The sequence below is a fragment of the Sorex araneus genome, chromosome 4 (assembly GCF_027595985.1).
Source record: "Sorex araneus isolate mSorAra2 chromosome 4, mSorAra2.pri, whole genome shotgun sequence".
NCBI lineage: Eukaryota > Metazoa > Chordata > Mammalia > Eulipotyphla > Soricidae > Sorex > Sorex araneus.
Genome location: NC_073305.1, coordinates 7,915,728 through 7,943,689, shown reverse-complemented (window position 1 = coordinate 7,943,689; position 27,962 = coordinate 7,915,728). Strand labels below are relative to the sequence as shown.

Here is a 27,962-nt window from a genome sequence, read left to right as displayed (position 1 = left end):
TAAAGGCCAGCCGGATTCCACCACCTAGGGCTGCCAGTTTCTTTTTTTTTTTTAATTTTTTAATTTTTTTTTTTTTTTTTGCTTTTTGAGTCACACCCAGCGATGCACAGGGGTCACTCCTGGTTCTGCACTCAGGAATTATCCCTGGCGGTGCTCAGGGGACCATATGGGATGCTGGGAATCGAACCTGGGCCGGCCGCGTGCAAGGCAAACGCCCTACCCGCTGTGCTATCGCTCCAGCCCCTAGGGCTGCCAGTTTCTCTGCCCCCTCATGTGCTCTTGGGCACTCAGGTTCGTGTACCCTGGGGTTGCTTCTCTTTCCAGGGCCTCTGTTCTCATGACCTAATGTTTAAATTGGTATTTTTTTTAAGAAGTGTGCCTTGGGCTGGAGAGAGAGGATAGTCACTAGGGTCACCTCACCAGCAGCCAAGGCCCGTTTGACCCCAGGCATTGCCTGTGACCCCCCCCCCCAAGCACCGCCAGGTGTGACCCCTGCGGAGAGCAGCACGGCCCTGCCTCTCTCTGAGTGTTTTTCTAACCCTTCAAAATCTGCAGTTCCAGGAGACTGGAGCCATAGTACAGCGGGTAAGGCATTTGCCTTACACGCGGCTGACTCGGGTTCGATCCCCGGCATCCCACATGGTCCCCCGAGCACCTCCAGGAGTGACCTCTGAGTGCAGAGCCAGGAGTAAGTCTGGAGATTCCCGGGGTATGACCCCCTCTCATCGCCCCCCAAAATACTATATCTGCAGTTCCAGCTGGATAGAAAGGAAAAGTCACGTGGCACCCGCAGGTACTAACTGGCCCTGGATTTCACAAGTGCACAGCGCTGGGCGATGCAAATACCACCTCATTCAAACCATCTGCAAGCCTCACGGGTGCTTTGCAGGCTCTTTCCGAGAACGTGCTTTGCAAACGATCCTACAGCTCACTCGTGCCATCCGGCGGCGGCGCCGGCGGGCCAGGCTGCAGTGCGCTCCTCCCACCGCCGGAGGTCGCCGCAGAGCCCTTGGCGGCCGCCGCGCGCGGGGCGGGGGCGTCCTCTTGGAAAACGCAGGCGCAGTGCGCGCGGGGGCGGAGCGGCGCCTTGAAACGGCGCAGGCGCAGTGCGCGAGAGGCGGGGCCGTGCCGGAGCCCGCGGAGCGGGGCGGCCTCTTGGGAAGGCGCAGGCGCAGTGCGCGCGCGGGGCGGGGCCGGGACAGGCGTGCGGGGCTGGGCTGGGCCGTCCCGTGCCCCTGGCCGGCCCGCGCCGCCGGGCCCATGGCGCTGCAGGCGCTGCCCAGCTCGGGGGTGGCCTTCCGCAGGATCCTCGCCCACTTCCCCGAGGAGCTGAGCCTGGCCTTCGCCTACGGCTCGGGGGTGTTCCGCCAGGCGGGGCCCAGCTCCAGCCAGAAGGTGAGGCCGGCCCCGCGCGCTGACCCCCGGGGAGCGTGTCCAGCGGGCTCGGGGCGGGCAGCAGGGGCGTAGGGGAGGACCCCGGTGTCCGGCGTGAGCCGCCTGCAGGGGACGCTGTTCTGGGCTGCAGGTGACCCATGCACGGCCGGCTGGACACGCAGACCGGGGACCCCCGCCCCCCGGGGTCCAGCAGCCAGCGAGCCGGAGCCCGCCAGTGTCCGCGTGTCTGCAGAGCTGTCCCCGCCGCTGCCCTCGGCTCCCGCTGGTCAACTAAAGCGAGAGGCACAGGGTTTGCGCCCGAGCCGAGACTTACTAAGGAGAGGGGGTGAAGGAGTCGGCACCTGCCTTGCACGCTGCCCACCCAGGTTCCAGGTCCAGCACCCCTTGCTGTCCCCCAAGCCCCCGCAGGAGTGATCCCCCTGGAGCGGGGCTCGGAAGAAAGGGAGCCATGGTCCAGCGAGCACCTGTCTTTGCACAGCGCGTGCTGGGACCCGGGCTTCCACCTGCCCGAGGCCCCCCAGGGCCTCATGGCTCTTGGTCGCCTTTAGGGAAAGGAGGAATTGAGTGGCCGCGGCCGCGGGGCCTCCTGGACCCTGGGAGCTGGGTCCAGGTTTGTAATGTGCCTCGGGTCCCAGTTTGCCTGTCACTTCCTGGTGAGCCCCAGACACCGCCTGTCTCTGCTTTCTGGTTCCTGTCAGTGGACCAGTAGTTCAGGGATCCTTGCCCTGTTGACCTGTGGGAAATCAGAGATTATAGGTGCATGAGAAGTGAGTTTATTGTGGACTGTTTTTTTCTAACATCCTTGAATGTTAAAAAAAAAAGTCGGTTCGACCTTTTCCCACCTTTCCCCTTCCCCTCCTCCCATCCTCGTATTCCCAGTTGGTGGTTGGAAGCAAGGCCTGCAGGCAGCTGGGGGTCCCGCCTTCCTGCCCTGGAGCTGGGGGTCCCGCCTTCCTGCCCTCGCACTGGAGTTCCCGCCTTCCTGTCCCTCTTGCTGGGGTTCCCGCCTTCCTGTCCCTCTTGCTGGGGTTCCCGCCTTCCTGCCCTCCCGCTGGGGGTCCCGCCTTCCTGCCCTCACACTGGGGGTCCCGCCCTCCTGCCCTCGCTCTGGGGTTCCCGCCTTCCTGTCCCTTGAATGTCCTTCACCAGCTAACGTCCTGTTCTTTGCCCCATCAGACCCGCCCCTGGGCTCACCACTCTCATTTCTCCCTGGGGTCTGGTCCTCAGCATCCATGGGGCTCTCGGCAGGAACGCCCCCGACTTGTCTGGCCTCACCCCCGTCTCTCGGCCTGTGCCCCCCACATCTCACCCAGGGCATTTGCCTTGCATGTGGCCAGCCTGGGTTCAATCCCCAGCATCCTGTAGGGTCCCCCGAGCACTGCCAGGAGTAATTCCTGAGTGCAGAGCCAGGAGGAACCCCTGTGTATTCCCGGGTATGACCCAAAAGAGAGAGAGAGAGAGAGAGAGAGAGAGACTCCCTGTCCCTCAGCTTGGCTTCAGATCTAGCAAGCAGTGACCGCGCACGTGCCGAAGGGGGTGGGAACCAAGCTGGCATGACCACACCAGAAAAGGGCGTTTTTGCCAACTGTGTCGGTGCACCAGGGTGTACAGGCTCCAGACTCCATGTTCTGTTCAGAACTGTCCGGAGCGGTGGAGTTTTCTCCCCTCGGGTGGTTAAGCCCAGCCGTTCTCTCCTGCTGGCAGGATGCGATGCTCGACTTCGTGTTCGCCGTGGACGACCCTCTGGCCTGGCATTCGAAGAACCTGCAGAAGAATTGGAGCCATTACTCCTTCCTCAAGGTCCTGGGGCCCAAGGTGATCGCCGCCGTCCAGAGCGACTATGGCGCGGGGGTGTACTACAACACGCTGGTCAAGTGCGACGGGCGGGTGAGTGCTGCCTGGGCCGCCCGGGGTTGGCCCCGGGGTTGGCGGGACACCTGCCCCGAGGGCGTCCTCCCAGGGGATCCCAGAGGGACGCCTGCCCTGAGGGCGTCCTCCCAGCAGATCCCTCGGGGGCGCAGAGACGCCGTTGGCAGTTTTCACCCATGACCGTTTTTCCTGTGCATCACACTGGAGCCGGGACCAGAGAAACGGCACGGCGGGTGGGACCCTAACCTTACACGCTCCAGGCCCAGGTTTGATCTCTGGCAACGCGTCGGAGCGCTGCCAGGAGTGACCCTTGAGCCACAGAGCCAGGAGTCAGCCCTGAGCACCGTCGGCCGTGCCCTCTGTCAAGGAAAACCAAACTGAACAACAAAATTGCCTGCTGGACGGATGTCGGGGTCCCCCTCGAGTCTCCGCTCAGTCAGGCAGGGCTGGGCTTAGGGGGTCTCTGCTTTTGAGTTCGGCCTCTGTGGATGAACCGAGGCAACTCATGCCTTTTATTTATTTTTTTTTTGGCTTTTGCTTTTTGGTCACACCCGGTGATGCTTAGGGGTTACTCCTGGCTCTGCACTCAGGAGTTACTCCTGGCGGTGCTCAGGGGACCCTATGGGATGCTGGGGGTCAAACCCGGGTTGGCCGCGTGCAAGGCAAACCGCCCTCCCCGTGTGCTATCACTCCAGCCCCAACGCATGGCTTTTAGACAAGAAGCCAATGTATTGCGAGGTGGCAGCCATGGTATCATGACCCTCCGTCCCCACTGTTCAAATCTTGCTTACCGTGGGGACTCGCAGTGTCTGGTCTCCTAGCAGAAAGGATTCACAGGTTTAGGAAAATCTTGTCTGACCGTGGTAGAATTAAACCGCAGTAACAGAAAACATGTCACAAAACCTTTCAGTAGCCAGAAACGATCCGCTCGGTGGGTAGAGAAGGGGAAAATTGTCCAAGAATTAGAAGCCACTTGGTGGGGAATAATTTTTGTTCGAATGTTTGACCCACACGCAGTGGGGATTGTTGAAGGGCCAGGAGGGTCACTCGGGTTCCGGGGTCCAGGCCCGGGGCTCGCACCCACAGAGCTCACCCCCGCCGGCGGAACTCTCCCTGGCCCTGAATGTTTCTGTTTTCTTTTTTTTCTTTTTGGGTCACACCCAGCGATGCACAGGGGTCACTCCTGGCTCTGGACTCAGGAACCAACCCTGGCGATGCTCAGGGGACCCTATGGGATGCTGGGAATCAAACCTGGGTCGGCCACGTGCAAGGCAAACACCCTCCCTGCTGTGCTATCGCTCCAGCCCCCATGAATGTTTCTGTTTTCTTAATTAAATATTTCAAATCAATCTTATGGAACCTAGATAAGGGAGAGCACAAAAATTCCAGCGAAGCAGGGGAAAAAGAAATAGAAAGTATAAAAGCAGAAATCGATAACATTGGGGGGAAAAAAAGAGAAAAATCTGAAGTCAAAAGGATTTCTAAGAAGTCAGTAAAATAGACAGACCTAACAAGTCGCTGGTTTTGCTTTTGTGTTTGGTGTTGGGCCACAGTACCTGGCGATGCTCAGAAGTTACTCCTGCCTCTGCGCTCAGGAGTTACTCCCGGTGAGACTCAGGGGACCCTAGGGGTTGCCGGGGATCGGAGTCAGGTTTACTGCATGCCAGGCAGGCGCCCTCCCGCCGTGCATGTTGTGCGTATCTCTCCAGCGGCTTTCTGGCCCTGGTTCAGTATCTTGCACCCCATATAGTCACCCAAGCACTGCCAGGAGTGACCCCTGAGCAGTACCCGGCGTGGCCCTAAGGCCCCCAGATAAATAACCTCTACCAGGAAAGAAGAGGAAAAGGGGGCTGGAGAAATAGCTCGGCAGGCTACACTGGCAGGCAGGAGGCTCACCCCCTTCCCGGCACCGCCTGGCCCGTGAGCACTGTCAGGCATGAGCCTAAGGCAAAAGGCAGGAAAGCGAAAGTTTCTTAGTGCCAGAAATGAAATTGAGGGGCTGGAGCGAGAGCACAGTGGGTAGGGCGTTTGCCTTGCACGCGGCCGACCCGGGTTTGATTCCCAGCATCCCATATGGTTCCCTGAGCACCACCAGGGGTAATTCCTGAGTGCAGAGCCAGGAGTAACCCCTGTGCATCGCCGGGTGTGAAGCAAAAAAAAAAAAAAAAAGGAAAAAGAAATGAAATTGAAGATGTCACTAAGAAGGATGGGAAGGAACTGCTCTGACCAGAAATTAAGCTTAGAGGAAATGAGCCTGTTCCTGAAAGCGTGAAGTACCGCAGAAAGGAGCTCGGTGGGTCGCCCTGAGCAGTCCTGATGCTTCTCCAACGGACAAATAAGCTCTCTTGAAAAAAACCAATTACAGGGTTGGGGGTGGCCCGGGCTGACACGCCTGCCTCGGGAGCTCGAGGTCTCGAGTTCGGTCGCTGGTGCCCCTGCACGCCCCTCCTGGTGTCCTGGCAGCTCAGCGCTGTCCCAAAGCCCCCCAGGTGCCACTCGCACTTGCTCCGCCGCTGATCCAAGTGTGCATGAGCCTCACAGCTGACGGAGGGCGGCTGCCCGCAGGCCTGGGGCAGGATGCCGACCCTCAGAGAGATGCATGAGACCCCCTCAACTACAGCCAGTCCTGGGGACAGCCCCGTCACGGGACCCTCAGCTGAGGCAGGGAAGGCCCCTGGGCCAACCCCACCTCACTCCGCACCGCCCCCCGGGGGTGATCCCCGAGCACTGCCAGGAGGAAGCCCTGGGCACCACTCACTGGGTGTGACCTGAAGACAGACAAAATGAGGCCAAGGTGGACGGAGGCGGTGATCTCCCCAAGGGCGTGAGGCCACGGGCTGGTGCTGCGGCCAGAGCGGGGAAGGCCACGGCCACGCAGCTGCTGTGGCTCCAATGAGGGGGCTTGAATTGTTTCCACCAGTGCCGCCGGCTCCAAGAGTCAAAAGTTTGGACCCCGCTCGACGGCAAAGGGCCCGGGCTCTTTAAAATGGAAATTCCGCAGCTACAACTTCTTGCATCGAAATTCTTCAGCTGCGCTTTCCAGAGTGTTCCGCTGAGAAGCCCGTCTGGCTGGTGCAGTCCAGCCGAGTGTGTCTGTAGGCACTTACTGATGCCACTGGGTTTTGTCACCTGGGGCTGCCATGGTCAGGGCCCCTGTACACCCGCACGCTGGGCCGCCAGTCCCTGGGCTGTGAAGGGCTTTGCTCGGTGAATGCGGCCTGGAATGACAAAAGGGTTCAAAATGGCCAGACAGATCTGCTGGCTAAGAGCGGTTACCGACACTTTTCAAGAAATACAGTTTGCCCAAGATTTGGCAGGTTGCTGCTAGAGAGAAATGTGTGCACACACACACACACACACACCCACACACCCCACACACACCCCTACATATTCGTGCACACTCATGCGCATGCACACGTGTTCTCTGAGTCTCAGCCCAAAGGAGGCGGCAGCTGAAGGCCCCGTTTTTGTGCCACCCCCAAAGCGCCGTGCTGCGCCGCAGCTGAGGAAGGGCTGGGTGCAGGCGTGGTTGGCGGGGGGATGCCCTGCCCCGTGCCGTGTGACATGCGCCTTCTCCCCCTGCAGCTGATCAAGTACGGGGTGATCAGCACAGCTGCCCTGATGGACGACCTCCTCAACTGGACCAATTTATACGTGGCGGGCCGGCTGCAGAAACCGGTGAGTGGGCATAGGGCGAGGGGGGCATTGCGCCCGCAGCCCTGCCCCCTGTATGGTGCTCCAGGGCCCCAGCGGGGATGAGAGGTGGGAGCGGTCAGCACAGCCCAGGGCGCACATTCTCCCGGTAGCCACTGGCACGTGACGGTGCCAGGAAGCCGCTTGGCGGCACTCAGTCCCGTCCCTGCCCCCGGCACTCTGGGGCCACAAGAGAAGGTCCTGGCAGGGCGGATCTAGAACGTTCTAGAAGGAACGGGAGTAGGCAGGGCCAGCACCAGTACCCAACTTCACCCACAGCCACCGCGTATATGCCCTTTCCCCACGCCCGTCACTGCGGTGGGTCCCGTGGGCTCCTCTCTCAGTGCTCTGAGGTTCTGGGTTCAAGAGCAGACGTGGATCGTTCTGGGGGCCCACGACAGTCACGGGGGCTCCTTTTCGGGACCAGCCCCGACCAGCTCCAGGGTTCTCTGCTGGCTCCGTGTGCGTTTGCCCGTGGGCGCCCCAGAACAGCAGTGGTGGTCGTGCCCGCGCGCGCGGCCCTGGATCGTGGCTGCCCCGGCTCCTGTCCCCTGGCCTGGCTGCTGGACAGGGCAGCCAGCCGGAGAAGCCCAGGACTGAGCCTGCAGGCACCCGTGTTCTCTTAGCCGGACGCGGGCATGCGCGACCTCCAGGGGGCAGCAGAGACCCAGGCTGGCCGGAGTGAGGGACGGGCTGTGTCAGGACGCGAACTCGTTTCTGTGTGTTTTAAAGAAAAGAGTTACAGGAAATGGTCTTGCCTGGAGCTAAAACTACCTTCCACGCTACAGATTTAATCAGTAAGGCTTAAGGGTTCTGTTTTTTGGAGGGGCCGATTGTTTTGGGGTGGGGGGCTGGTGGGGTTTTGTTGGGGATTTTTTGTTGGTGTTATTGGGTTTTCGAACCACGCCCAGCAGTGCTCAGGGGTTGCTCCTGGCTCTGCATTCAGTAATTACTCCTTGCTGGGCTCGGGACCATGTGGGATGCCGGGGGTTGAACCCGGGTCACCCACGTGTGAGGCAGGCCTCCATGCTACAGTACTTGCTCCGGCCCCAGAAGTTAAGTTTTTAAGAGAAATATACAGAGGGGACGTGGGACTCTGTGTTCAATGGAGCCTTCTTTGGCCAGTACTTTTTTTTTCAGTATTTGTTGTCATTTCCTAATTAATAATTCCTACTAACAGACTATTTCCTAATTTAGCACAAGTTCAGTGTTTGTATTTTGTGGTTGTTTTTCGTGTGGAATTTGCCTTGTGGGTTTTCTTTCCCCACCCTCAAGTGTTGTGAGGGTCCCAGCTAGCGTTGCTGTGGCAGTGGCACTCAGGGGCCACCAGGGCCGTGCCTGGCGGTGAAGGGTGGCGGGGAGAAGGGGAGCTTGGGGGGGGGGGTTGTGCCCGCAGAGGCACGGCCCGGGGCTTGTACTGGCAAGGCTTGTGCCTCCCAGGAACCACGCTCTGCCCAGTCTTGAATGTTTATTTTACTGGGGGGCGGGGGGCTCTCTGGGTGGTGCTCCAAGCTGGCTCTGTGCTCAGGCATTACTCCCGGCAGGACTCTGGGGCCCCTTTGCGGTGCTGGGCTCGGGCCCCGCCTCACCACGGCTCCGTGTACTGCTGTCCTGTCCTCCTCTGATCCTGTCGCTGCCTTATTAAAGGGATTTTCCCCTTTTTGTTGTGGCCACACCCAGGTGGGTGGGGCCTGAGCTTGGCTGTCTTGGAACTTCCAGTATTCTGTCTGTCTGTCTCTCTGTCTCTGTCTCTCTCTCTCTCCTTCTGGCCCAGCAGTGCTCAGGGCTTACTCCTGGCTCTGCGCATCACTCCTGGAGGGCTTCAAGGTCCATTTGAGGTGCGAGGGATCGAACCCAGGGCCAGCCCCTGCAGGGCCCACGCCCGCCTGCGCTGCTCTCACCCCGGCCCCATCGCGCCTTTCTCTCCCTCGTGGTCTTGAGGTTCTGTCGGGTGCACACGTTGCTGCCCAGCCTTCTCGAGTCCCTTCCGCTGGCCGTCGGGCCTGCCTCTCTGCCTGGCTGACTCACCTTCCCTGGCCTGGAAGCTCAAAGGAGGAAAGTCCCCGCCCCGCCGGCCCGAACCTGGGAAACCTGATGGATGAGTCTGACCCGACCCACCCGCCCGCCCGAGAGCGTCCTGGGGCTTGAGGCTTTGAAATGCAAAGAGGGAGCCTCAGGTGCGCCCCCACGCCCCCCCCCCACACACACACCCTGGGCTTCCTGCTTTGTCCGAGGGAGTGGAGTCCTGCCCCTGGGAGCACTGGTGGCCGCCCACACCCCTGAGCACCGTCCAGCCCGACCGCTCAGTGTTCTTGCCGGTCCCGGGTTAGCCCGGCCTAGAGCCCCTCTGAGCGCCCCGGCCGCGTTATTTGCAGCCGCAGTTTGGTTCGTTGTGATTCAGGGGCCGTCGGTGGGCCGGGCAGACCCCACCACACGTGACTCCCTCTTTCTTCCCGTCTGAAAGGTGCCCACAAATCTCCCGAGTCGGGCTTTTGAAAGCCCCTTCCGCGGCGCCCCCTCCTCCCCTTGGCACGGGGGCCGCTGCGCTATCTGCCGGCCCAGGTCGGTGCCTTCCCAGGCAGATACAAACAGCCATTCAGCCGCCCGCCCGGCGCTGCCCCCTTTCCCAGGCCTCCCTGGCAGCGCCTCAAGAGTCCGCTGGCTTTTCCCTCTGCCCAGCACACAGCCCGACAGCGGGGACCGCCACCGGCTTCACCCGCCCCAGTGCCCAGCCCGGACACCCGCGTTTCTCACCCCGTTCATGCCCAAAAGTGCACGGGCTGCTTGCTTTTTTTTTTTTTTTTTTGCCACACCAGAAATGCTCAGGGGTTATTCATGGCTCTGCACTCAGAAATCACTCCTGGCCACGTTCGGGGACCGTATGGGATGTGGGGGATCAAACCCGAGTCAGTCCCTTGCAAGGCAAACGCTCCACCCGCTATAAATGCTCCAGGCCCCACAAGCTACTTTTTTTTTTTTAATCATCTATATAGAACAACTTTCCTTAGGCCCAACAGGAAGATTCATTCTTAGGTTCTTAGGCTCTTTATGCATAAAACTTTTCTATCATTTTTGTTCGCTATAACCCAAACAAACTCAACGGCAAGTTCCCAAACCCTCGACTTTTTGGTTAGCCCATGCATTTTGTCGGGGTCAGCATCTCTGTTCTGGGCCTGTCCATTTCTCTTCAAACTCTTCTATAGAAAATGGCCCTTCCCACAACAGTATTAGCTCCCATTTTGCTGAATTCAAATGAAATTTTTTTTTTTTTTTGGCTTTTTGGGTCACACCTGGCGATGCACAGGGCTTACTCCTGGCTCTGAACTCAGGAATTACCCCTGACGGTGCTCAGGGGACCATAGGGGATGCAGGGAATCGAACCTGGGGTCGGCTGGGTGCAAGGCAAACACCCTCCCCACTGTGCTATCGCTCCAGCCCCTGGAAGATTCATTCTTTTTCCTCTTTTGAGTGCTCAGCATCTGCAAATTGCTTTGCGTTTCCTTGAGCATCTGCAGAACCCTCCGGAAAGAGGAGAGGGCCGAGAGCACTGGCCCCTCGGGTGGTAGAAGCACCATCCAGTGTGCCCCCGCTCCTGGGGCTGGGGGCTCATCTCTGACCCCAGGTCCCCTGTGGGGAAGTTGGTCAGGGTGCGAAGGTCGGAGTTGTTCGATGTTTTCCAAAGTCCTTCTCCACATGGCTCAAGCTGAGACGTTAACCGGGGCCAGCGATGTGACTCGGAGGCACAGAAACTGCCCCAAAAGACACCCAGTGGGGTGGGAGACCGTACAGAGGTACAGCAGGTGCCGTGTACAAACAGCTCCTCAGCCGCCCGCCGGGGTTTGGTCCCCAGCACCCCACATGGTCCCCCAAGCATTGCTAGGGGTGATTCATGGGTGATTCTTGCCAGCCTTACCCCAGGCTGGCCCGGGTTTGATCCCCAGCGCCCCACGTGGTCCCCCAAGCCCAGCAGGTATAAACCCTGAGCACTGCCAGGTGTGTGCCCCGAGGCTGCAGCGCCCTGCCCCCCTGCAGCCGGTGCACCCCCGCGCCCCCCCTCTGCACTAGCTGGCCCCTGCCGCATGCCACCTTCTCATCCCGCAGCTCGGCCACCGCCTGTTTGTTCCCATTTGTTCCCAGGCCCACCCCATGGGGCACCGGGTCGGGTCAAAGCCGAGAGTCACCTGCCGCCAGCTGCCTCTTCGGCCCCCAGAAATGATGTTTTAACAAAGAAAAGGAAGCTGGCCCGTGCCCTCTAGGCTGGAGGGAAATTGGGGGGCCGGCAGGGGTGTGCTCAGCTCGGAGGACTCCTTTGTGGGGCTTCCGGCCCTTGGCCCGTCTCGGAGCTGGGGCCATCGCGGTGGTGGCAAGTGATGTGGGGCCCGGGTGACTCGGCTCACGGCAGAGTTAACACAGAGGAGCGTCCGGCGCTCCAGGGGCCCCAGGATGGCTCTGGGAGCCGCGCCTGCCTCAGTGGGAGCCCCCCCGGTCCTGAACACAGCCCCGATGCTGCTGTTGGGGGTCCCCCTGCCAGGTGTGGGAGTGCCACGGCCTCCGGGGCGTGTGAGGGTCCCGAGTCCCGTCCGTGGCACCTGTGGTCTCCTGAGCTTGCCGGGCACAGCCCCGGTGACCCACGGGCAGAGCGCTTGCCTCAGCCTCCCCAGCACTGCCGGAAGTGGCCCCGGCTCAGAGAAACTTGGTCTGTTGTGTGTGACAGTTCGGTGTATTGTTTGGGTTTGGGGGACACATTCAGCAGTGCTCAGGGGCGACTCCTGGCTCTGCACTCCGAAGTCCCTCCCCGGTGTACTCGGGGACTCTGTGGGATGCCGGGGATCAGGCCCGGGTCAGGTGCATACAAGGCGAGCGCCCTCCCCGCGTGTCCGGTCACTCCCGTCCCAAGTGGTGGGTGCGGATTGACGCCGCTCCCCAGAGCAGCCTGGGGGGGCCACAGCCTCTCGCTTGCTCATGTGAGGCCCCCTCAGGTCTGCCAAGCAGGGGCGTTGGCTGCAGGGCCCCCACCCCCGCAGTGCCTGGGAACGGTCTTGCCTCTGCTCAGACTCTGCGGCCAGCTGCCTGGCACCGCCATTGTTCCCCATTGTCCCCTGTGTCCCACACTCTTTTTGGTGCGGCCGGGCTTTCTCTCTGCTGAGCCCGTTTCCAAAGCAAGCCTCACCTGCCCGGGTTCTAGGCGGACCAGAATGGCCGTGACTTCTGAGTAGAGAAGTGGAACGCGGGCCGGAGCCGTAGTGCAGCAGAGAGGGCGTTTGCCTCGCACACGGCCGACCCGGGTTCCATCCCCGACATCCCACCGGGTTCCCCGAGCCCGCCAGGAAGGATTCCTGAGTCCCAGAGCCAAAGAGAGAGAGAGAAGCGTGTCCGGGGGCGCAGTGGGCCGGGCCCAGGTTTTGCATATGGGAGCCTGGGAGTAGCCCCCGAGTGGCGTCTCGTTACCGAGCACACAGGACACGCGCGTGTTCCTCTTCCTCTCCCGGCCCGGTCGCCCTGGCGTGTGCCCGAGGGCGCCTGCGTCCCCCCTGCCCCCGGCGGGTTTCCTTGGACGTGCTGCTTCCTCCCGCAGGTGAAGATCCTGGCCCTGAGCGAGAACGCGGGTCTGCGCTCGGCCCTGGACAAGAACCTCCGGAGCGCGGTGAGCGCCGCCTTCCTCATGCTGCCCGAGAGCTTCTCCGAGGAGGACCTCTTCACCGAGATCGCCGGGCTGTCCTACGCAGGTGGGTGCGGCGGGTCCCCAGGCCCGCCCTGGCCCGAGGGCATCTGCTTCAGGGCCCGCTGGGGCACCCGTGCAGGGGAGATCCCGCCGTGCAGAGAACCCCCCAGCCCTCCCCCCCACCCCCACCCCACCCCACCCCCGCCGGGGATGCTGGGGTCACCTTCCTCGCTGAGCCGCTTGTCTCCGCTCCGGCAGGAGACTTGGGTTTTGGGTTGTTTTTTTTTTGCTTTTTGGGTCACACCCGGCGATGCACAGGGGTCATTCCTGGCTCTGCACTCAGGAATCACCCCTGGTGGTGCTCAGGGGACCACATGGGATGCTGGGACCTGAACCCGGGTCGGCCGCGTGCAAGGCAAATGCCCTCCCCACTGTGCTATCGCTCCAGCCCCACCAGCAGGAGACTTGGTGCTTGCCCCCCTCTGCTGCGAGACTCAGCCCAGCTCCTGCAGCCCGGCCCGTGCGGGAGGCGCTTTCCAGAAGGTTCCTCCGGCCGCCTTCTTAGCTGGAAAGCCGGGGCCTGAGGGGAGCTGAGCCAGCTGGGCTCAGGCTATGCACATGGGGGGCGGGGGGGGGGGGCGGGCTCCGGCCCCGACACCCCAGGCTCCCCCCAACCCCCAGGTGTGGCCCAAAAAGTGAAGGAAAGGAGAGGGAAGGGAAGGACACGGCTGGTGGCCCCTGCTGGCCAGCATAGTGTGTCGCCGGTGTCTTGGCCCACCCGGGTGGAATCGGGCTAGTGGGTGAGGACGCAGCGGGGTCTGGGCCCGCGGGTTCCAGCGTGAGACTGGCCCGAGGCACGAGAGCGAAAGGCTGGTCAGTGTCGTCCAGCCGCACCGCCCCTTTGCCAGATGCACAGGCCTCCTGGGCCCCGGGAAGGTTCCAGACTTCCACGTCCCCCCACTGCCATTTCCGTGGCCAGCCCCGACACTCATTTTCTCCCTGTCCCCTCTGTTCCCAGCTGTCATCTGCGGTCCCTGCTGGCTAATGTGCCTCGTTTCTCCCTCGGCCTGTGGCCTGTGGGCCGGGGAGGCGGCTGCCTCGTCTCCTGGTCCCAGCCAGCGTTTCACAGCGCCCTGAAGGCTGCCCCGGGGGGGCCTGGGTCAGTTCCTGGAGCCCTTGGGGGGGGGGTGGAGATCGTAGGGTCCCGGGAGCTGGTGTGCCTGTGAGTGTCCCGTTGCAGTGACAGCCGAGGCAGGTAGGGCTTGCCTGGCCCGAGGCTGACCCAGGTTCGATCCCAACCTCATGCCGGGGAGCCGCGGCATATCTGGGCGGTCTGCGCCTTGGGGTGGGAGCCAGGGGGGTGGGGGGGCTCTTGGGACACCAGCCCCAGGGACCCTCTGGAGTTGGCCGGAGGTGCTGAGGATGGGAACTGCCCACTGGGGTGTCCCTCACTGCTGAGTTGCACTTGACACAGCCACTTTGGAAAAACCACTGGACAGGGGGCTGGAGTGATAGCACAGTGGGTAGGGCGTTTGCCTTGCACGCGGCCGACCCGGGTTCAAATCCCAGCATCCCATATGGTCCCCTGAGCACCGCCAGGAGTGATTCCTGAGTGCATGAGCCAGGAGTGACCCCTGTGCATTGCTGGGTGTGACCCAAAAAGCAAAAAAAAAAAAAAAAAAAGAAAAACCACTGGACAGGACCTCAGAAGACAAAAACTTCAGGACCAGACCAGAGAGATGAGCCCTGCAGGTAACACGCTTGCCTTGATGTGGCCGGTCCGGGTTTGATCTCCGGCACCCTATCGGGTCCCCTGAGCACTGAGCGCAGAGCCAGGAGGAACCAGTGACCCACAGCGCCTGCCTCACCTGCTCGACAAATCACACACTGCTCGGTTACGCTTTTACGGCTCGGTGAAGACAGAGCAGCCGCCAGCCTCGCCCCTCAGCGCCCCCCCCCCCAGGGCGTCTGCTCACCCCCAGCACGGCAGGAACAGGAGAAAGTCAGTGGGGGAGCACAGAGAAGCCCCGCAAGGTCAGCGGACAAAAGTCGTGTCACCAGAGACAGACAACACCAACAGCTCTGCAGACCCTCTGACTGTGTCGCTAGTGACACTGTGACAAGGAGATCCCAGGAGCTCAGCGAGACGATGGCACAGGACGTCAGCAAGGCACAGGAAGTACAGGGGTCAGAATGAAGACCCCACTCCGGGGGCTGGAGCGAGAGCACAGCGGGGAGGGCGTTTGCCTTACACGCAGCCGGCCCGGGTTCGATTCCCAGTGTCCCATATGGTCCCCCGAGCACTGCTGGGGTAATTCATAAGTGCAGAACTAGGAGAAACCCCTGAGCATCGCTGGGTGTGACCCAAAAAAGCAAAAAGAAAAAAAAATTAAAAAATAAAACCCCACTCCTGTCAGAAATGAGGAGCGTGGTCGGTGAGGTGAAAAACTCCACGGAAGCTGAACAGCAGGATGAGCAAGGGATCGAGGAGCTCCAAGATGTGGAGAAGGAAATGGCTAGGAGACAGCAGAAGGTGGGAAAAGTCTGAAAAAAAGCGAACAGCACACTAGAGAACTCTGGGGTGAGATCAGGAGGAATGGTCTAAGAATCATCTCAGTCCCTGAAGAACAGGAAGGCAAATGTGATGAAGAAACAATCACTGTATCACTGTCATCCCATTGCTCATGATTTGCTTGAGCAGGCACCAGTAACGTCTCCATTCACCCTAGCCCTGAGGTTTTAGCAGCCTCTCTTTACTCGTCCTTCCCAACGGTGCCGCATTGGAGGCTCTTTCAGGGTCAGGGGAATGAGACCCATCATTGTTACTGGTTTTGGCATATGAATATGCCTCGGGGAGCTTGTCAGGCTCTGCTGTGCAGACGGGATACTCTCAGTACCTTGCCAAGAACCCGGCAACTTCGCCACCCCCAAAGAAGAAACAATAGTTATAGAAATCATCAACAAGAATTTCCCAGTTAGGGGGGCTGGAGTGATAGCATAGCGGGTAGGGCGTTTGCCTTGCACACGGCCGACCCGGGTTCAAATCCCAGCATCCCATATGGCCCCCTGAGCACCGCCAGGAGTAATTCCTGAGTGCAGAGCCAGGAGTAACCCCTGTGCATTGCCAGGTGTGAACCCCCCCCAAAAAAAAAAAAAAAAAAAAAAGAATTTCCCAGTTAGAAAATATAGGTTCTGGGGCTGGAGCAATAGCACAGCGGGTAAGGCGTTTGCCTTGCATGCAGCCAACCCGGGTTCGATTCCCAGCATCCCATATGGTCCCCTAAGCACCACCAGGGGTGAGTCCTGAGTGCAGAGCCAGGAGTAACCCCTGTGCATCGCAAGGTGTGACCCAAAAAGAAAAAAAAATTATATAGGTTCTAAGTCTCAAAAGGCCCAGAGCAAAAATAGACCCAACTAGGAAAACTCCAAGACACCTTATACTCAAAACGTTAAAATCCAAAGATGAGACAGTATTGAAAGCAGCAAGATCCACAAAGGAACCTGCACGGACACAGGGAGGCGCCTCAGGTAGAGCCGGTCTAGTAAATGAGGCTCGACAGCCCAGAGGAATATAGCACAAGAGCTTCCCAGAGTGAATGCCTTCGAGAAAATACTCCAGCTAATACTCAGCTGCGTCACCGCTCACACTTGAAGGCAGCAGCTTGAGGAATCCAGAGCGTGGAAACCAGCTTCGCAAAAAGCGTTAAGAGCTTGTCTTATGCCTGCCTGCCGCACGGTTGGGCTGGGGTTCTGATTGAGGGGACGCGACTCTCTTGAGAACTACCGTATGTCTTTTTATTTATTTATTTATTTATTTATTTATTTATTTTTGCTCTTTGGGTCACACCCGGCGATGCTCAGGGGTTCCTCCTGGCTCTGCACTCAGGACTTACTCCTGGCAGTGCTCGGGGGACCCCATGGGATGCCGGGGATCGAACTCAGGTCGGCCACGTGCAAGGCAAACACCCTCCCCGCTGTACTATGGCTCCCGCCCCTACCTTATGTCTTAAAAATGAAGAAGAACAGATATTCAAAATGTTAAGAGCCACCAGAGAGTTCGCTCAACAGGCTGCGCGGTGGTTTGCACACAGGCCCCCCCCCCTCGGGTCCCTAGCACCCCCCCGCCCCCCACCAGTCCCCCGAGCACTGGTGGGTATAGCCCACTCAAAACAACAGAATTCCCAAATAACCCGGGGTGTCTACCTAAGAGAGACACGAACATAGGCCCACACATGCCCACCGTGAGTGTCCGGAGCGACGCTGTGCATGTTACGTCACCCCGGAGCAGAGCACCCCAGCAGGAGTCCCCCTGGCGGAGACCCCGGAGCACTGGTCACTCAGCCACAGGCACGAGGGAAGCGCTGTGCGTGTTCACTGGGGGCCTGCAGGGGGCGCTCGCCAGCCCGAGGCGGGGACTGGCCCGGAACAGGCTGTGGAGGTAGAGGCGGGGAGATGGGGAGTGACTCAGAGGTAGAAGAAACCAGAGTGGCCTCAAACGAGGGGTTACATAGCCGTCACGCAGCAGGGGGAGAAGCGTGGAACACGTGGCCTGTGCACATGAACTGAAAAGTCCTGAGTGGATGTGTCCCTCCAGAAGAAACAAAATACAGGACCAGAGCGATAGCACAGCGGGGAGGGCGTTTGCCTTGCGTGTGGCCGACCCAGGTTCAATTCCCAGTATCCCATATGGCTCCTGAGTAATTCCTGAGTGCAGAGCCAGGAGCATTGCCAGGTGTGACCCGAAAAAAAGAAAAAGTAAAGTATATATATATATATATATATATATATATATATATATATATATACACACACACACACACACTGGAGTGATAGCACAGCAAGTAGGGCATTTGCCTTGCACGTGGTTAACCCGGGTTCGATTCCTTTGCCCCTCTCGGAGAGCCCGGCAAGCTACCGAGAGTATCCCGCCTGCAGGGCAGAGCCTGGCAAGCTCCCTGTGGCGTATTCGATATGCCAAAAACAGTAATAAGTGTCTCCATGGAGACAGTACTGGTGCCCGCTCGGGGTCGGGGGAAGGAGCTGGGGCGACAGCACAGCCGGTAGGGTATTTGCCTTGCATGCGGCCAACCCGGGTTCGAATCCCAGCATCCCATATGGTCCCCCGAGCACCGCCAGGAGTAATTCCTGAGTGCAGAGCCAGGAGTAACCCCTGAGCATCACCGGGTTCGACCCCAAAAAAAACCACAACAAAAAACAGTCAGGGGCAGGTGTGTGGTTTGATGTGTGAAGCCCCGGGCACTGTATGGTCCCCAAGTCCTGCTGGGAACAACCCCCAAAGCACCACCAGGTGTTTCTCCCCTGGAAAGAAAATTCATAAAAGATAGTGTAGGACGAAGACCGGCTCACGACAGGGACAGCTCGCTGGTGTGGGCTTATGCTTACTGCCCCGGTTTCCGGGGGAGGACAGAGGCTGTTTCTAGAACTTTCCATGCAGCCTGTGGCCCCAGCTGCTTCCCACGCTGGCGTGTCTCTGTGGCTCCTCCCTGTGTGCTCAGGCCCCCAAAGCAGCCAGAAGGGGGCCCCGTCCCGCCCAGAGCGGGCCCCCTCCACGTCACCCCGTGTCTGCTTTACAGCTCTGCCGGCCAAGCTCTCCTGTGTGCTCTTTTTTGGATGAGGGGATGGAGGATTGTTGGTTTTTATTTTTATTTGCTTATGGGCCACACCCGGCGATGCTCAGGGGTTCCTCCTGGCTCCCCACTCAGGAATCACTCCTGGCGGTGCTCGGGGGACCCTAGGGATGTTGGGAATCAAACCCGGGTCAGCCACGTGCAAGCAAACGCCCTCCCCGCTGTGCTATGGCTCTGGTCCGAGTGACAGAGCAGTGACACCTTGTCCCAGGGCATTCCTCAGTGACTGCTCCTGTGGCCAGGCTTCCCAGGGGTGCTGGGCTGCGCCTTCCCGGTCCCCACCCCCGGGCACAGTACTAGGTCTGTCGCGCTGGGTCCTCCCGGTGATCTGTTTGCAGCTTCTCAGCCTGTAGCACATTTTTGTTTTCAGTTGGGGGGCACCCCAGTAAGGCTCAGGGGCTGCTCCTGGCTCTGAGCTCAGGGGTCAGTCCCGGTCGGTCTGGGGATCACACCTGGGTCACAAGTTACTCCTGACCACATGGGATGCCGGGGATTGAACCCGGGTCGGTGACGTGCAGGCAGGTGGCTCCCTCCGGTCCTGTCACTCTGGCCTAGGCTTTTTTTCAGTCTGTTTCCAAGTTCGTCACACATAAGCCTCTTCCCACGGGGCCTCTCCTTCCGGCCACGTGCTGCAGCCTCCCTGAACGCAGCCTTCCTTCCTCACGCACGGCGGGCAGGGCCACCTGGCGCCCGCAGGACGGGCCTGGTGTGGCAGCGTCTCCCCTCGGCTGGGCGCTGCTGAGCTTGGTGCCCTGCAATGCAAGCTTTCCCGCAGGAATGCCGTGGCTCCTGCACATGTGTGTCTCTGTGTGCTGGACCTGTCTGTCCCCGTGTCCTGGGCGTGTTTGCCTCTGTGAGCTGGGCGCGTTTATCCCCATGTTCTGGGCGCGTTTGCCCCATATCCTGGGTACATTTGCCCCCATGTTCTGGGTGTGTGTGCCCCCGTGTGCTGGGTGCGTGTGCCCCCGTGTCCTGGGTGTGTGTGCCCCTGTGTGCTGGACGTGTGTGTCCCCGTGTGCTGGGCGCGTGTGCCCCCGTGTGCTGGGTGCGTGTGCCCCCGTGTGCTGGGCGCATTTGCCCCATATCCTGGGTACATTTGCCCCATATCCTGGGTATATTTGCCCCCGTGTTCTGGGTGTGTGTGCCCCCGTATTCTGGATGCGTGTGCCCCCGTGTGCTGGGCGCGTGTGCCCCCATGTGCTGGGCACGTGTGCCCCGTGTTAGGGCGGCTGCGGCCGGTGCTCCAGCTGCATGTAGGGCCTGCAGCTGAGGGGCTCCCAGGAGTCACTGGACTGTCCCTGTGCTCCTCCCGCCAGGGGACTTCCGGATGGTGGTCGGCGAGGACAAGGGCAAGGTGGCCAACATCGTGAAGCCCAACATCGGCCACTTCCGCGAGCTATACGGCGACGTCCTGCAGCAGAGCCCCCAGGTGGTGTACAAGATGCAGCAGGGCCGGCTGGAGGTGAGGGACAGTCCCCAGAGTCCAGAGCCGCCTTGGCTGGCTCCCCCGGGACTCGGGGCACGGGGCATGTGCCCGTCCCTAGGGTGGGGGCTGGGCGGGAGGGGAGGCCACGGGGCCGCTGCACACGGGGGTGTGACAGGTAAACATCGTCTTGTCCGGGTGACGCTGAACAGAAGCGTCACTGGCCAGTGAACATGCTGGCCCTGCCCGTGGGCCTCCTGCCCTCCCAGCCCTGCTCGCCTTACCTCAGCACATGCTCTTCCGGGTCGTTCTGCCACACCTGCATGGTTCCTGTACACAGGTGGGGGGGTGGGGGGGGTCGCGTTGCTCTTTCTTGTTTAGTCTCTTGTTTTTCACGAATAAGCTCAGACGTGCCTATAATCTGAAATGTTTCCCCCCATTTGTTGTATCTATGATGTTTGGAGCTTTCGACAGCGAAGCTTCCAAGGTCTTTTTAAAATAATATTAAGTATTTGATGGGCGCTGGAGCAATAGCACAGTGGGTAAGGCGGTTTGCCTTGCACGCGGTCGACCCGGGTTTGATTCCCAGCATCCCATATGGTCCCCTGAGCACCGCCAGGTGTGACCCAAAAAGAAAATAAATAAATAATTTCCTTTGAAGTCAAAGAAAAGTAATGTGGGTTTAGGATTTTTTTCTCTTTTTAAGTGTTTTGTGGGGATGGCGCTGGGGCCACACCTGGCAGTGCTCCAAGGTCACTCCTGGTCGTGCCCAGGGGACCCTGTGAGAGCAGAAAACACTCAGGCCGCCTGCCTGCCCGGTATGGGCTCAGCTCCTGAGCTGCCTCTCCGGCCCAAGGGTGGTATTGTGGGTTTGGTTCGGTTTTTGGTTTGGGGGTCACCCCCAGCGGTGCTCAGGGCTTACTCCTGACTCTGCACTCGGGGATCACTCCTGGCAGACTCGGGGACCATATAGGAAGCCCGGGATGGAACCTGGGTTGGCCGAGTGCAGGCAAACGCCCTACCCACTGTACTCTCTCTCTGGCCCCTCAGCCCAGGGGGTTTTGTTCCTTTGTTGGTGCTCAGGGGCTCCTCCTGGTTCAGAGGTTGCTCTTGCTGGTGCTTAGGGGACCATACAGTGCTGGGGACGGATCCTGGGCCTCCTCTGTGCCCGGACAAACGACCCACTGGACTGTGTACGCCCTTGCAGTGGCTTCTTTTTGGGGGTAGCTTGGGCTGTTCCTGGCAGTGCTCGGGACTGGCTGCTGGCTCTGCTTGGGGGTCACTCCTGGCGGGTTTGAAGAATCCGATGTGCTGGGGACAGAACTGAGGCTGCTGTGTGCAGGGCGAGTGCTTGAGTCCCTCCCCGTATTCCCCCTCCACCGGATTTTTTCTTAGAATCCGTTTGCTCAGCTCTGAGGAACTCCTGGAGTTGGTCGTTGATCTCTTCCTGTGGAGTGTCTCCCCCCTCCGCCTCTTTCCAATTTCTTTGCATGTTTTGTTTAAGAATTGGCCAGATTTGGGGCTGGAGCGATAGCACAGCAGGGATGTGTTTGCCTTGCACGCGGCTGACCCGGGTTCAATTCCCAGCATCCCATTTGGTCCCCTGAGCACTGCCAGGAGTAATTAATTCCTGAATGCAGAGCCAGGAGGAACCCCTGAGCATCGTCGGGTCTGCCCCACCCCTCAAAAATAAAAAGCATCAGATTCTAGCACTTCTGCTGAATCTGTGGCTGCCTTGAGTGCATTTTTCATAACGTCTGTTCTTGTTCTGTGGGTGCGTTACCTTTGCTCAGCTCTTTAGCGATTTTAGTATAAGTTTTGAAATTGGTTCCTGTTGTATTTTTCTCTTTCTTCCTGTTTGCTTTATTCTGGGGGCCACACAGGCTCAGGGTTCTGCCTGTTTCTGCTTTCAGGGATTATTCCTGGCAGGGCTCAGAGGACCATACGAGACGTCGGGCATCGAACCCGGGTTAGCTGCTTGCAAGGGACCTCTCCTTCCCGCTGTAGTATTGCTCCAGCCCTCCTGGCTTCGTTGTTTGCTTGTTTTTCCTTCGGGTCTGTTCTGTTGGAAGCTCTGGGCCAGATTGTCTGTGTAGGGTGAGGCCAGCAACAGGTGGGCTTCACTCGAGAGCCATGGAGCGAGGCCCTGGCTATGTTTTTGGAGGACCCCACAGGGCAGAACCTGTGGGGTTTATCCAGAGGCGTTGCCCACCTTTATGGGCTAGAGCTATAGAATAGTGGGGAGGGGGTTTGCCTTGCGGGGTCTCCTGAGCCCCTAGGGTCCCCTGAGCCCCGCCAGGTGTGTTCCCAAGTGCAGAGCCAGGAGTAAGCCTTGAGCATCGCCGGGTATGGCCCAAAAACAAAAAATAAAATCTTCTCTTCTGTCAGTTTGACTGGACATGCCAGTCTTACTTTGCTCAGGCACGAGCGAGCTTTGCACAATAAGTTTTTGTTAAATAAAATCATAGAAGAATGAGTGAGTTCCACTTATTGAAACAGTTGGTTGTCTCTGGAGAAATCGGAATCTAAAATTTAGTACATCCATATGTCTAAATTTTTTTTCCTTTCTATTTTCTGAATTAAAGCTCAAACGCAAACATTTGCTAAAAGAATAAAGCCACATTCTTACTTGGAAGATTATGTGATGGGTTGCTGAGGGTCGTGGTACTGATCCTGAACTTGGCAGGCCATCAGGTTTCAGAGGATTCTGTAAAAATCTCGTCCTCTGGGGGGCTGGAGCGATAGCACAGCGGGTAGGGCATTTGCCTTGCACGTGGCCGACCCGGGTTCGATTCCCAGCATCCCATATGGTCCCCTGAGCACTGCCAGGGGTGATTCCTGACTGCAGAGCCAGGAGTAACCCTGTGCATTGCCAGGTGTGACCCAAAATAAATAAATAAATAAAATAAAATAAAATAAAATAAAATAAAATAAAATAAAATCTCGTCCTCTGGGGCTGGAGCAGCAGTACAGCAGGGAGGGCCCGGCCTTGCACGCGGCTGGCCTGGGTTCAATCCCCTGCATCCCATAGGGTCCCCCGAGCACCGCCAGGAGTGATCCCTGAGTGCAGAGCCAGGAGTAACCCCCGAGCACTGCTGAACCAAAGCAGAAGCCACGCCTCGTGTGCCCATATTCCTGGGTGTTTCTGTGGGTCCGGGAGCCCCCCCCCCCCCCCCCGCCTCAGCTGTTCTCTTCCCTCAGATAGACAAGAGCCCGGAAGGTCAGTTCACACAGCTGATGACCCTGCCCCGCGCCTTGCAGCAGCGGATCAACTTCCTCATGGACCCTCCCGGGAAGAACCGAGATGTGGAGGAGACGCTGCTCCAAGTGGCCCATGACCCTGACTGCGGTGACGTGGTGCGCCTGGGTAGGTGTGTGTGTGGCAGGGCTGCGGGGGGCGGGGGGGGCTCACCGGGCCTCTCCCTCCCGCCAGCCTGCCTGCCCCCCGGGAGAGAGGCCAGAGCTTCTGTTCTCGGCTCCTGGGCCTCCCACCCACATTAAGGGAGAAGCCATGTGTCCTGGGGCCCCCAGGGCCTAACTTCTAGAAGCTTCTGCACAGAGCTGTGGCATCGCTCAGGGCACACCAGGAAGGGCTCTGCCCCACAGCTCTGCCCCACAGCTCCCCCGAGTGGCCTGTGGGCCCTGGGGGGTGGCCGGTGTCTGTCTGTCATCCTGCCATAACGCTGACCAGAGCCCCGAACCATCCTCCCCTGAGGTGGGTGTGGACAGTCCAGGACCCAGCCCTGGGGTGTGTCTGAGACGGACGGACTCGCCCGCACAGGCTCCCTGTGATGACGTCAGCCGCGTGGTCACACGCCACGTGCCACCGTGCCTGGCGCTGACCCTGCGTTGGGGTGTGGGAGGGTCACCCCCCCCACGCTCCCCTGAGGGGTTCCAGAAAGTGTTTGTCCCCCGCAGAAGCATCGACTTTTCTTTCCAGGAACCAGCAGGCGCACGTTGTAAAAGTATTAGCTGTTTGATTCGTTGGGGGCCACACCCAGTGATGCTCAGGGGGGACTCCTGGCTCTGTGCTCAGGATTACTCCGGGCAGGGCTCGGGGACCCTCTGGGGCGCCTGGGCAAGAGCCCTGCCCACTGTCCTCTCCTCAGCCCCCTGGCACATGTTTTTATTTATTTGTTTATTTATTTATTTATTGCTTTTTGGGTCACACCCGGCGATGCACAGGGGTTACTCCTGGCTCATGCACTCAGGAATCACCCCTGGCGGTGCTCAGGGGACCATATGGGATGCTGGGATTCCAACCCGGGTCGGCCGCGTGCAAGGCAAATGCCCTCCCCGCTGTGCCCCGCTCCAGCCCCAGGCGCATGGTTTTAAATCATCAGGGGGGGCTGGAGAGACAGGACAGCGGGGCCCAGCCCATGGCCGACCCAGGCGTGACCCGACATCAGAGTGCGCGTCCCCCGGACACCACCGCCTGTGACCCAGCTCCCCAGACGAAATCACAAGCCCCTGGCGGGTGACCAGCCCCCTCCCGCCTTAAGGTCCATGGCTTGCCCGAGTGGCCAGTGGCCCGGCTGGCAGCTGCCCCCTCCCGGTCACTCCGCATCCCGCAGGTCACTCGCCCGTGTCGTGCTTCCCTGGGAAGAACACGAGGTGGGTCAGTGAGGGTCGGGCAGAGGCTGACCTCCGGCCCCCCCCCCCGGCTCCCCCCACAGGGCTCTCGGCGATAGTGAGGCCGTCCAGCATGACGCAGAGCGCCAAAGGCATCTTCACCGCAGGTGAGACCCGCACCCACCTCTGCCTTCCCTCTGCGCACGGCTGTGAGGGAGCTGAGGAGGGCGTGTCCCGACTGTGAGGGGCTGAGTGGGGCGTGGCCTGACTGAGGGGGCTGAGAGGGGCGTGGCCTGACTGAGGGGGCTGAGAGGGGCGTGGCCTGGCTGAGGGGACTGAGTGGGGCGTGGCCTGACTGAGGGGGCTGAGTGGGCGTGGCCTGACTGAGGGGGCTGAGAGGGGCGTGTCCCGACTGTGAGGGGGCTGAGGGGGGCATGTCCCGACTGTGAGGGGCTGGGGGGCATGCCTGACTGAGGGGGCTGAGAGGGGCGTGGCCTGACTGAGGGGGCTGAGAGGGGCGTGGCCTGACTGAGGGGACTGAGTGGGGCGTGGCCTGACTGAGGGGGCTGAGTGGGGCGTGGCCTGACTGAGGGGGCTGAGTGGGCGTGGCCTGACTGGGGGGGCTGAGAGGGGCGTGTCCCGACTGTGAGGGGGCTGAGGGGGGCATGTCCCGACTGTGAGGGGCTGGGGGGCATGGCCTGACTGAGGGGACTGAGTGGGGCGTGGCCTGACTGAGGGGGCGTGTCCCGACGGTGAGGGGACTGAATGCGGCGTGGCCTGACTGAGGGGGCTGAGAGGGGCGTGGCCTGACTGAGGGGGCTGAGTGGGCGTGACCTGACTGAGGGGCTGAGTGGGCGTGGCCTGACTGAGGGGGCTGAGTGGGCGTGGCCTGACTGAGGGGCTGAGTGGGCGTGGCCTGACTGAGGAGATTGAGTGGGCGTGGCCTGACTGAGGAGATTGAGTGGGGCGTGGCCGACCGGGAGGGGCCTGAGTGGGGCGAGGCCCGCCTGAGGGCGCAGGGTGTGGCCCAGCCCAGGGTGCAGAGGCAGCCTGGGTGCCGGTCAGCGCAGCCCCCCCCCACTCCTCCTGTGCAATTCCAGGGTTCACCGGTGGGGCTGCGGCGGCCTCTGGCCTCGTCCCCTTCCTCCTGGCTCTTGCTGTCCAGCAGAGCCCGTGGCCCCCCGGGTTTCCTGGCATCTGCGCACTGGCCCTTCCGGAGAGTTCTCCCAGGGCAGGGGTGGGAGCCCAGGGGAAGGGGTGTGTCCACCAGCTTCCGGCCCCCTCCTGCCCCCGCGCTGCTGCCCCAGCGCCCCCTCACCCACCTCCCGGTTCCGGTTCTGGCTCTGGTCCGTGCGTGCCGAGGGCTCTGGCGAGCTGGGGCTCGCGCTGGGCTCCACTCGGTGCCACGGAAAGGGGGTCTCCGGCTCGGGGCTCGGGGGGGCCACAGCTGCTGCTCTTCCTGCTCTCAACTGTCAGCGGGCGCGGAGGGGACGCCCTGCGACACCGCAGAGGAGCGCCCGCGGCAAAGGGGGTCCCTGCCCCATGATTAATGGGGGTCCCTGCTCCATAATTAATGGGGGTCCCAGCCCCATGGCAAAGGGGGGTCCCTACTCCATAATTAATGGGGGTCCCAGCCCCGCGGCAAATGGGGATCCCTGCTCCATAATTAATGGGGGTCCCGGCCCTGCAGCAAATGGGGGTCCCTGCCTGCTTTTGCGCATCAGCTCTGGGGAACAGCCGAGCTTTGATGGAGGAAGTGGCGCCCCCCTCCCACCCCGGCCGCCCCCTCCGAGTGCTTGGGGGCGTCCCCCATCTGGAGCCGGGCGTCAGAAGAGCGTGGCCTCGCCCCTTCCCTGCACCCTGCGGCAGAGCCGGCCTCTCCTGCCCCCGCAGCGCTGGGGCCGGTCTCCCGTGGTCCCCCAGGCCACTGAGGGAGACACGGGTCCCCCGGGGGATGGGCCCGGGCACAGTGGCAGCGCCTGCCGTGGCCGGCAGAGGAGCACCGCCCCGGCCCCCCGCGGCCCCTCTCTCCGGTGGCGTGGCCTGGGCTGCCCCGTGGGCACCAGCCTCGGGGGGCTTGTCCGGACCACCGTCCCCCCAACCTCCGTGCGCGGCCTGTGGGCGAGCCCGCGGGCAGCTCTCGTGGCCGTTTCCCGGGGACCGAGAAGCTCGGGCGCTGGGTCCTGGCGTGTCCAGCGTGTGCCGGCCCCGGCTGCCCGTTTGCTCCCGTGTCCACCGGGCAGCGGTTTCTTCCCAGACCCGTTTCCTCCTGACGCCCCGGGGCAGCCTGCGGGGAGACGCCGCCTGCCTGGGCTTCGCGTCTCTGCTTTGCTCCCTCGGGCACCGTGTCGCACAGGGACAGGGAGGGCGGGAAGGGCCGTCTCACCGCCTGTCCTGCGTGGCCCTGGCCGGGGCTTCGGGGACACTCACACCGCCCCAGGGATGCGTGTGGCCCCCCACGGCAGGAGCCAGGCCTCCCGCCCGTGTGAACGTTGGCCCCGTCACCCCAGAGGCTGGCTCGGGTCCGAGCGGCTGTGTCCTGGGAGCACCTGGGCGCGGCCGTGAGCGGGGCGGTGACTCAGAGCCCGGTGGCTCTGCTCGCCCCCGCGTGCCGCCTGCTCTCCTGACTGGCTCCGGCTGGACTTGCCAAAAAGCAGCTTACATAACACCTAACACGGCGTCCGCGGGCGAGCGACACGGAGTGGCGGCCCCGGAGAGAAAAAGGAAGGGGCAGAGGCACGGGCAGGAGCTTCGAGTCTCCGGAACCCGTGTGTGGGCAAAGTCCCCCTGCATGACCCGAGCTGCCTCAGCCCCCGGCGCCTCCAGTTGCCGAGAGGACAGGCCACGGGCCGGCAGCGGTGGCCTCCAGAGAGGGCACAGCTGGCAAGAAGTCTCCAGACTAATCCTGTCAGCCAATGTCAGCGCTGGCCGGCTGCACTGCCGGGCACCTCTCACCTGGTCTCTCACAGGCTGTCTCTCACGGGGTATCTCTCACTGGGATATCTCTCACAGGGTGTCTCTCACGGATAGGTATCTCTCACACAGGGGTGTCTCTCACCAGGATATCTCTCACAGGGTATCTCTCACACAGGGGTGTCTCTCACCGGGATGTCTCTCACGGGGTATCTCTCACACAGGGGTGTCTCTCACCGGGTGTCTCTCACGGGGTATCTCTCACACAGGGGTGTCTCACTGGGATATCTCTCACAGGGTGTCTCTCACCGGGATATCTCTCACAGAGTGTCTCTCACCGGAATATCTCTCACAGGGTGTCTCTCATGGACATCTCTCACACAAGGGTGTCTCTCACGGGGTATCTCTCACACAGGGGTGTCTCTCACCAGGATATCTCTCACAGGGTGTCTCTCACCAGGATATCTCTCACAGGGTGTCTCTCACCAGGATATCTCTCACAGGGTGTCTCTCACCAGGATATCTCTCACAGGGTGTCTCTCACCAGGATATCTCTCACAGGGTGTCTCTCACCAGGATATCTCTCACAGGGTGTCTCTCACCGGGATATCTCTCACAGGGTGTCTCTCACGGGGTATCTCTCACACAGGGGTGTCTCTCACCAGGATATCTCTCACAGGGTGTCTCTCACCGGGATCTCTCGCAGGGGGGTCTTTCACAGGGTATCTCTCACACAGGGGTTCTCTTACCAGGCTATCTCTCACAGGGTGGGTATCTCACACGGGTG

At 60.7% G+C, this 27,962-nt stretch overlaps 1 protein-coding gene across 3 annotated transcripts in view; it reads left to right on the top strand.

Annotated features, from left to right (window-relative positions):
* The first annotated feature begins 1,184 nt into the window (after nucleotides 1-1,184).
* The window catches only part of TAMM41 (TAM41 mitochondrial translocator assembly and maintenance homolog), a 28,516-nt gene continuing 1,738 nt past the window's right edge, over nucleotides 1,185-27,962 (top strand). The window contains exons 1-7 of one of the 3 annotated variants that reach the window (XM_055136379.1): nucleotides 1,185-1,395; nucleotides 3,100-3,282; nucleotides 6,850-6,942; nucleotides 12,533-12,683; nucleotides 19,584-19,729; nucleotides 22,892-23,061; nucleotides 24,367-24,429. In XM_055136379.1, coding sequence (XP_054992354.1) covers nucleotides 1,261-1,395; nucleotides 3,100-3,282; nucleotides 6,850-6,942; nucleotides 12,533-12,683; nucleotides 19,584-19,729; nucleotides 22,892-23,061; nucleotides 24,367-24,429 — 941 coding nt within the window. In that variant the 5' untranslated portion in view covers nucleotides 1,185-1,260. Of the gene's footprint in view, nucleotides 1,396-3,099; nucleotides 3,283-6,849; nucleotides 6,943-12,532; nucleotides 12,684-19,583; nucleotides 19,730-22,891; nucleotides 23,062-24,366; nucleotides 24,430-27,962 lie in introns of those variants that run through there. The other 2 variants (XM_055136380.1, XM_055136381.1) reach the window with 2 other exon arrangements.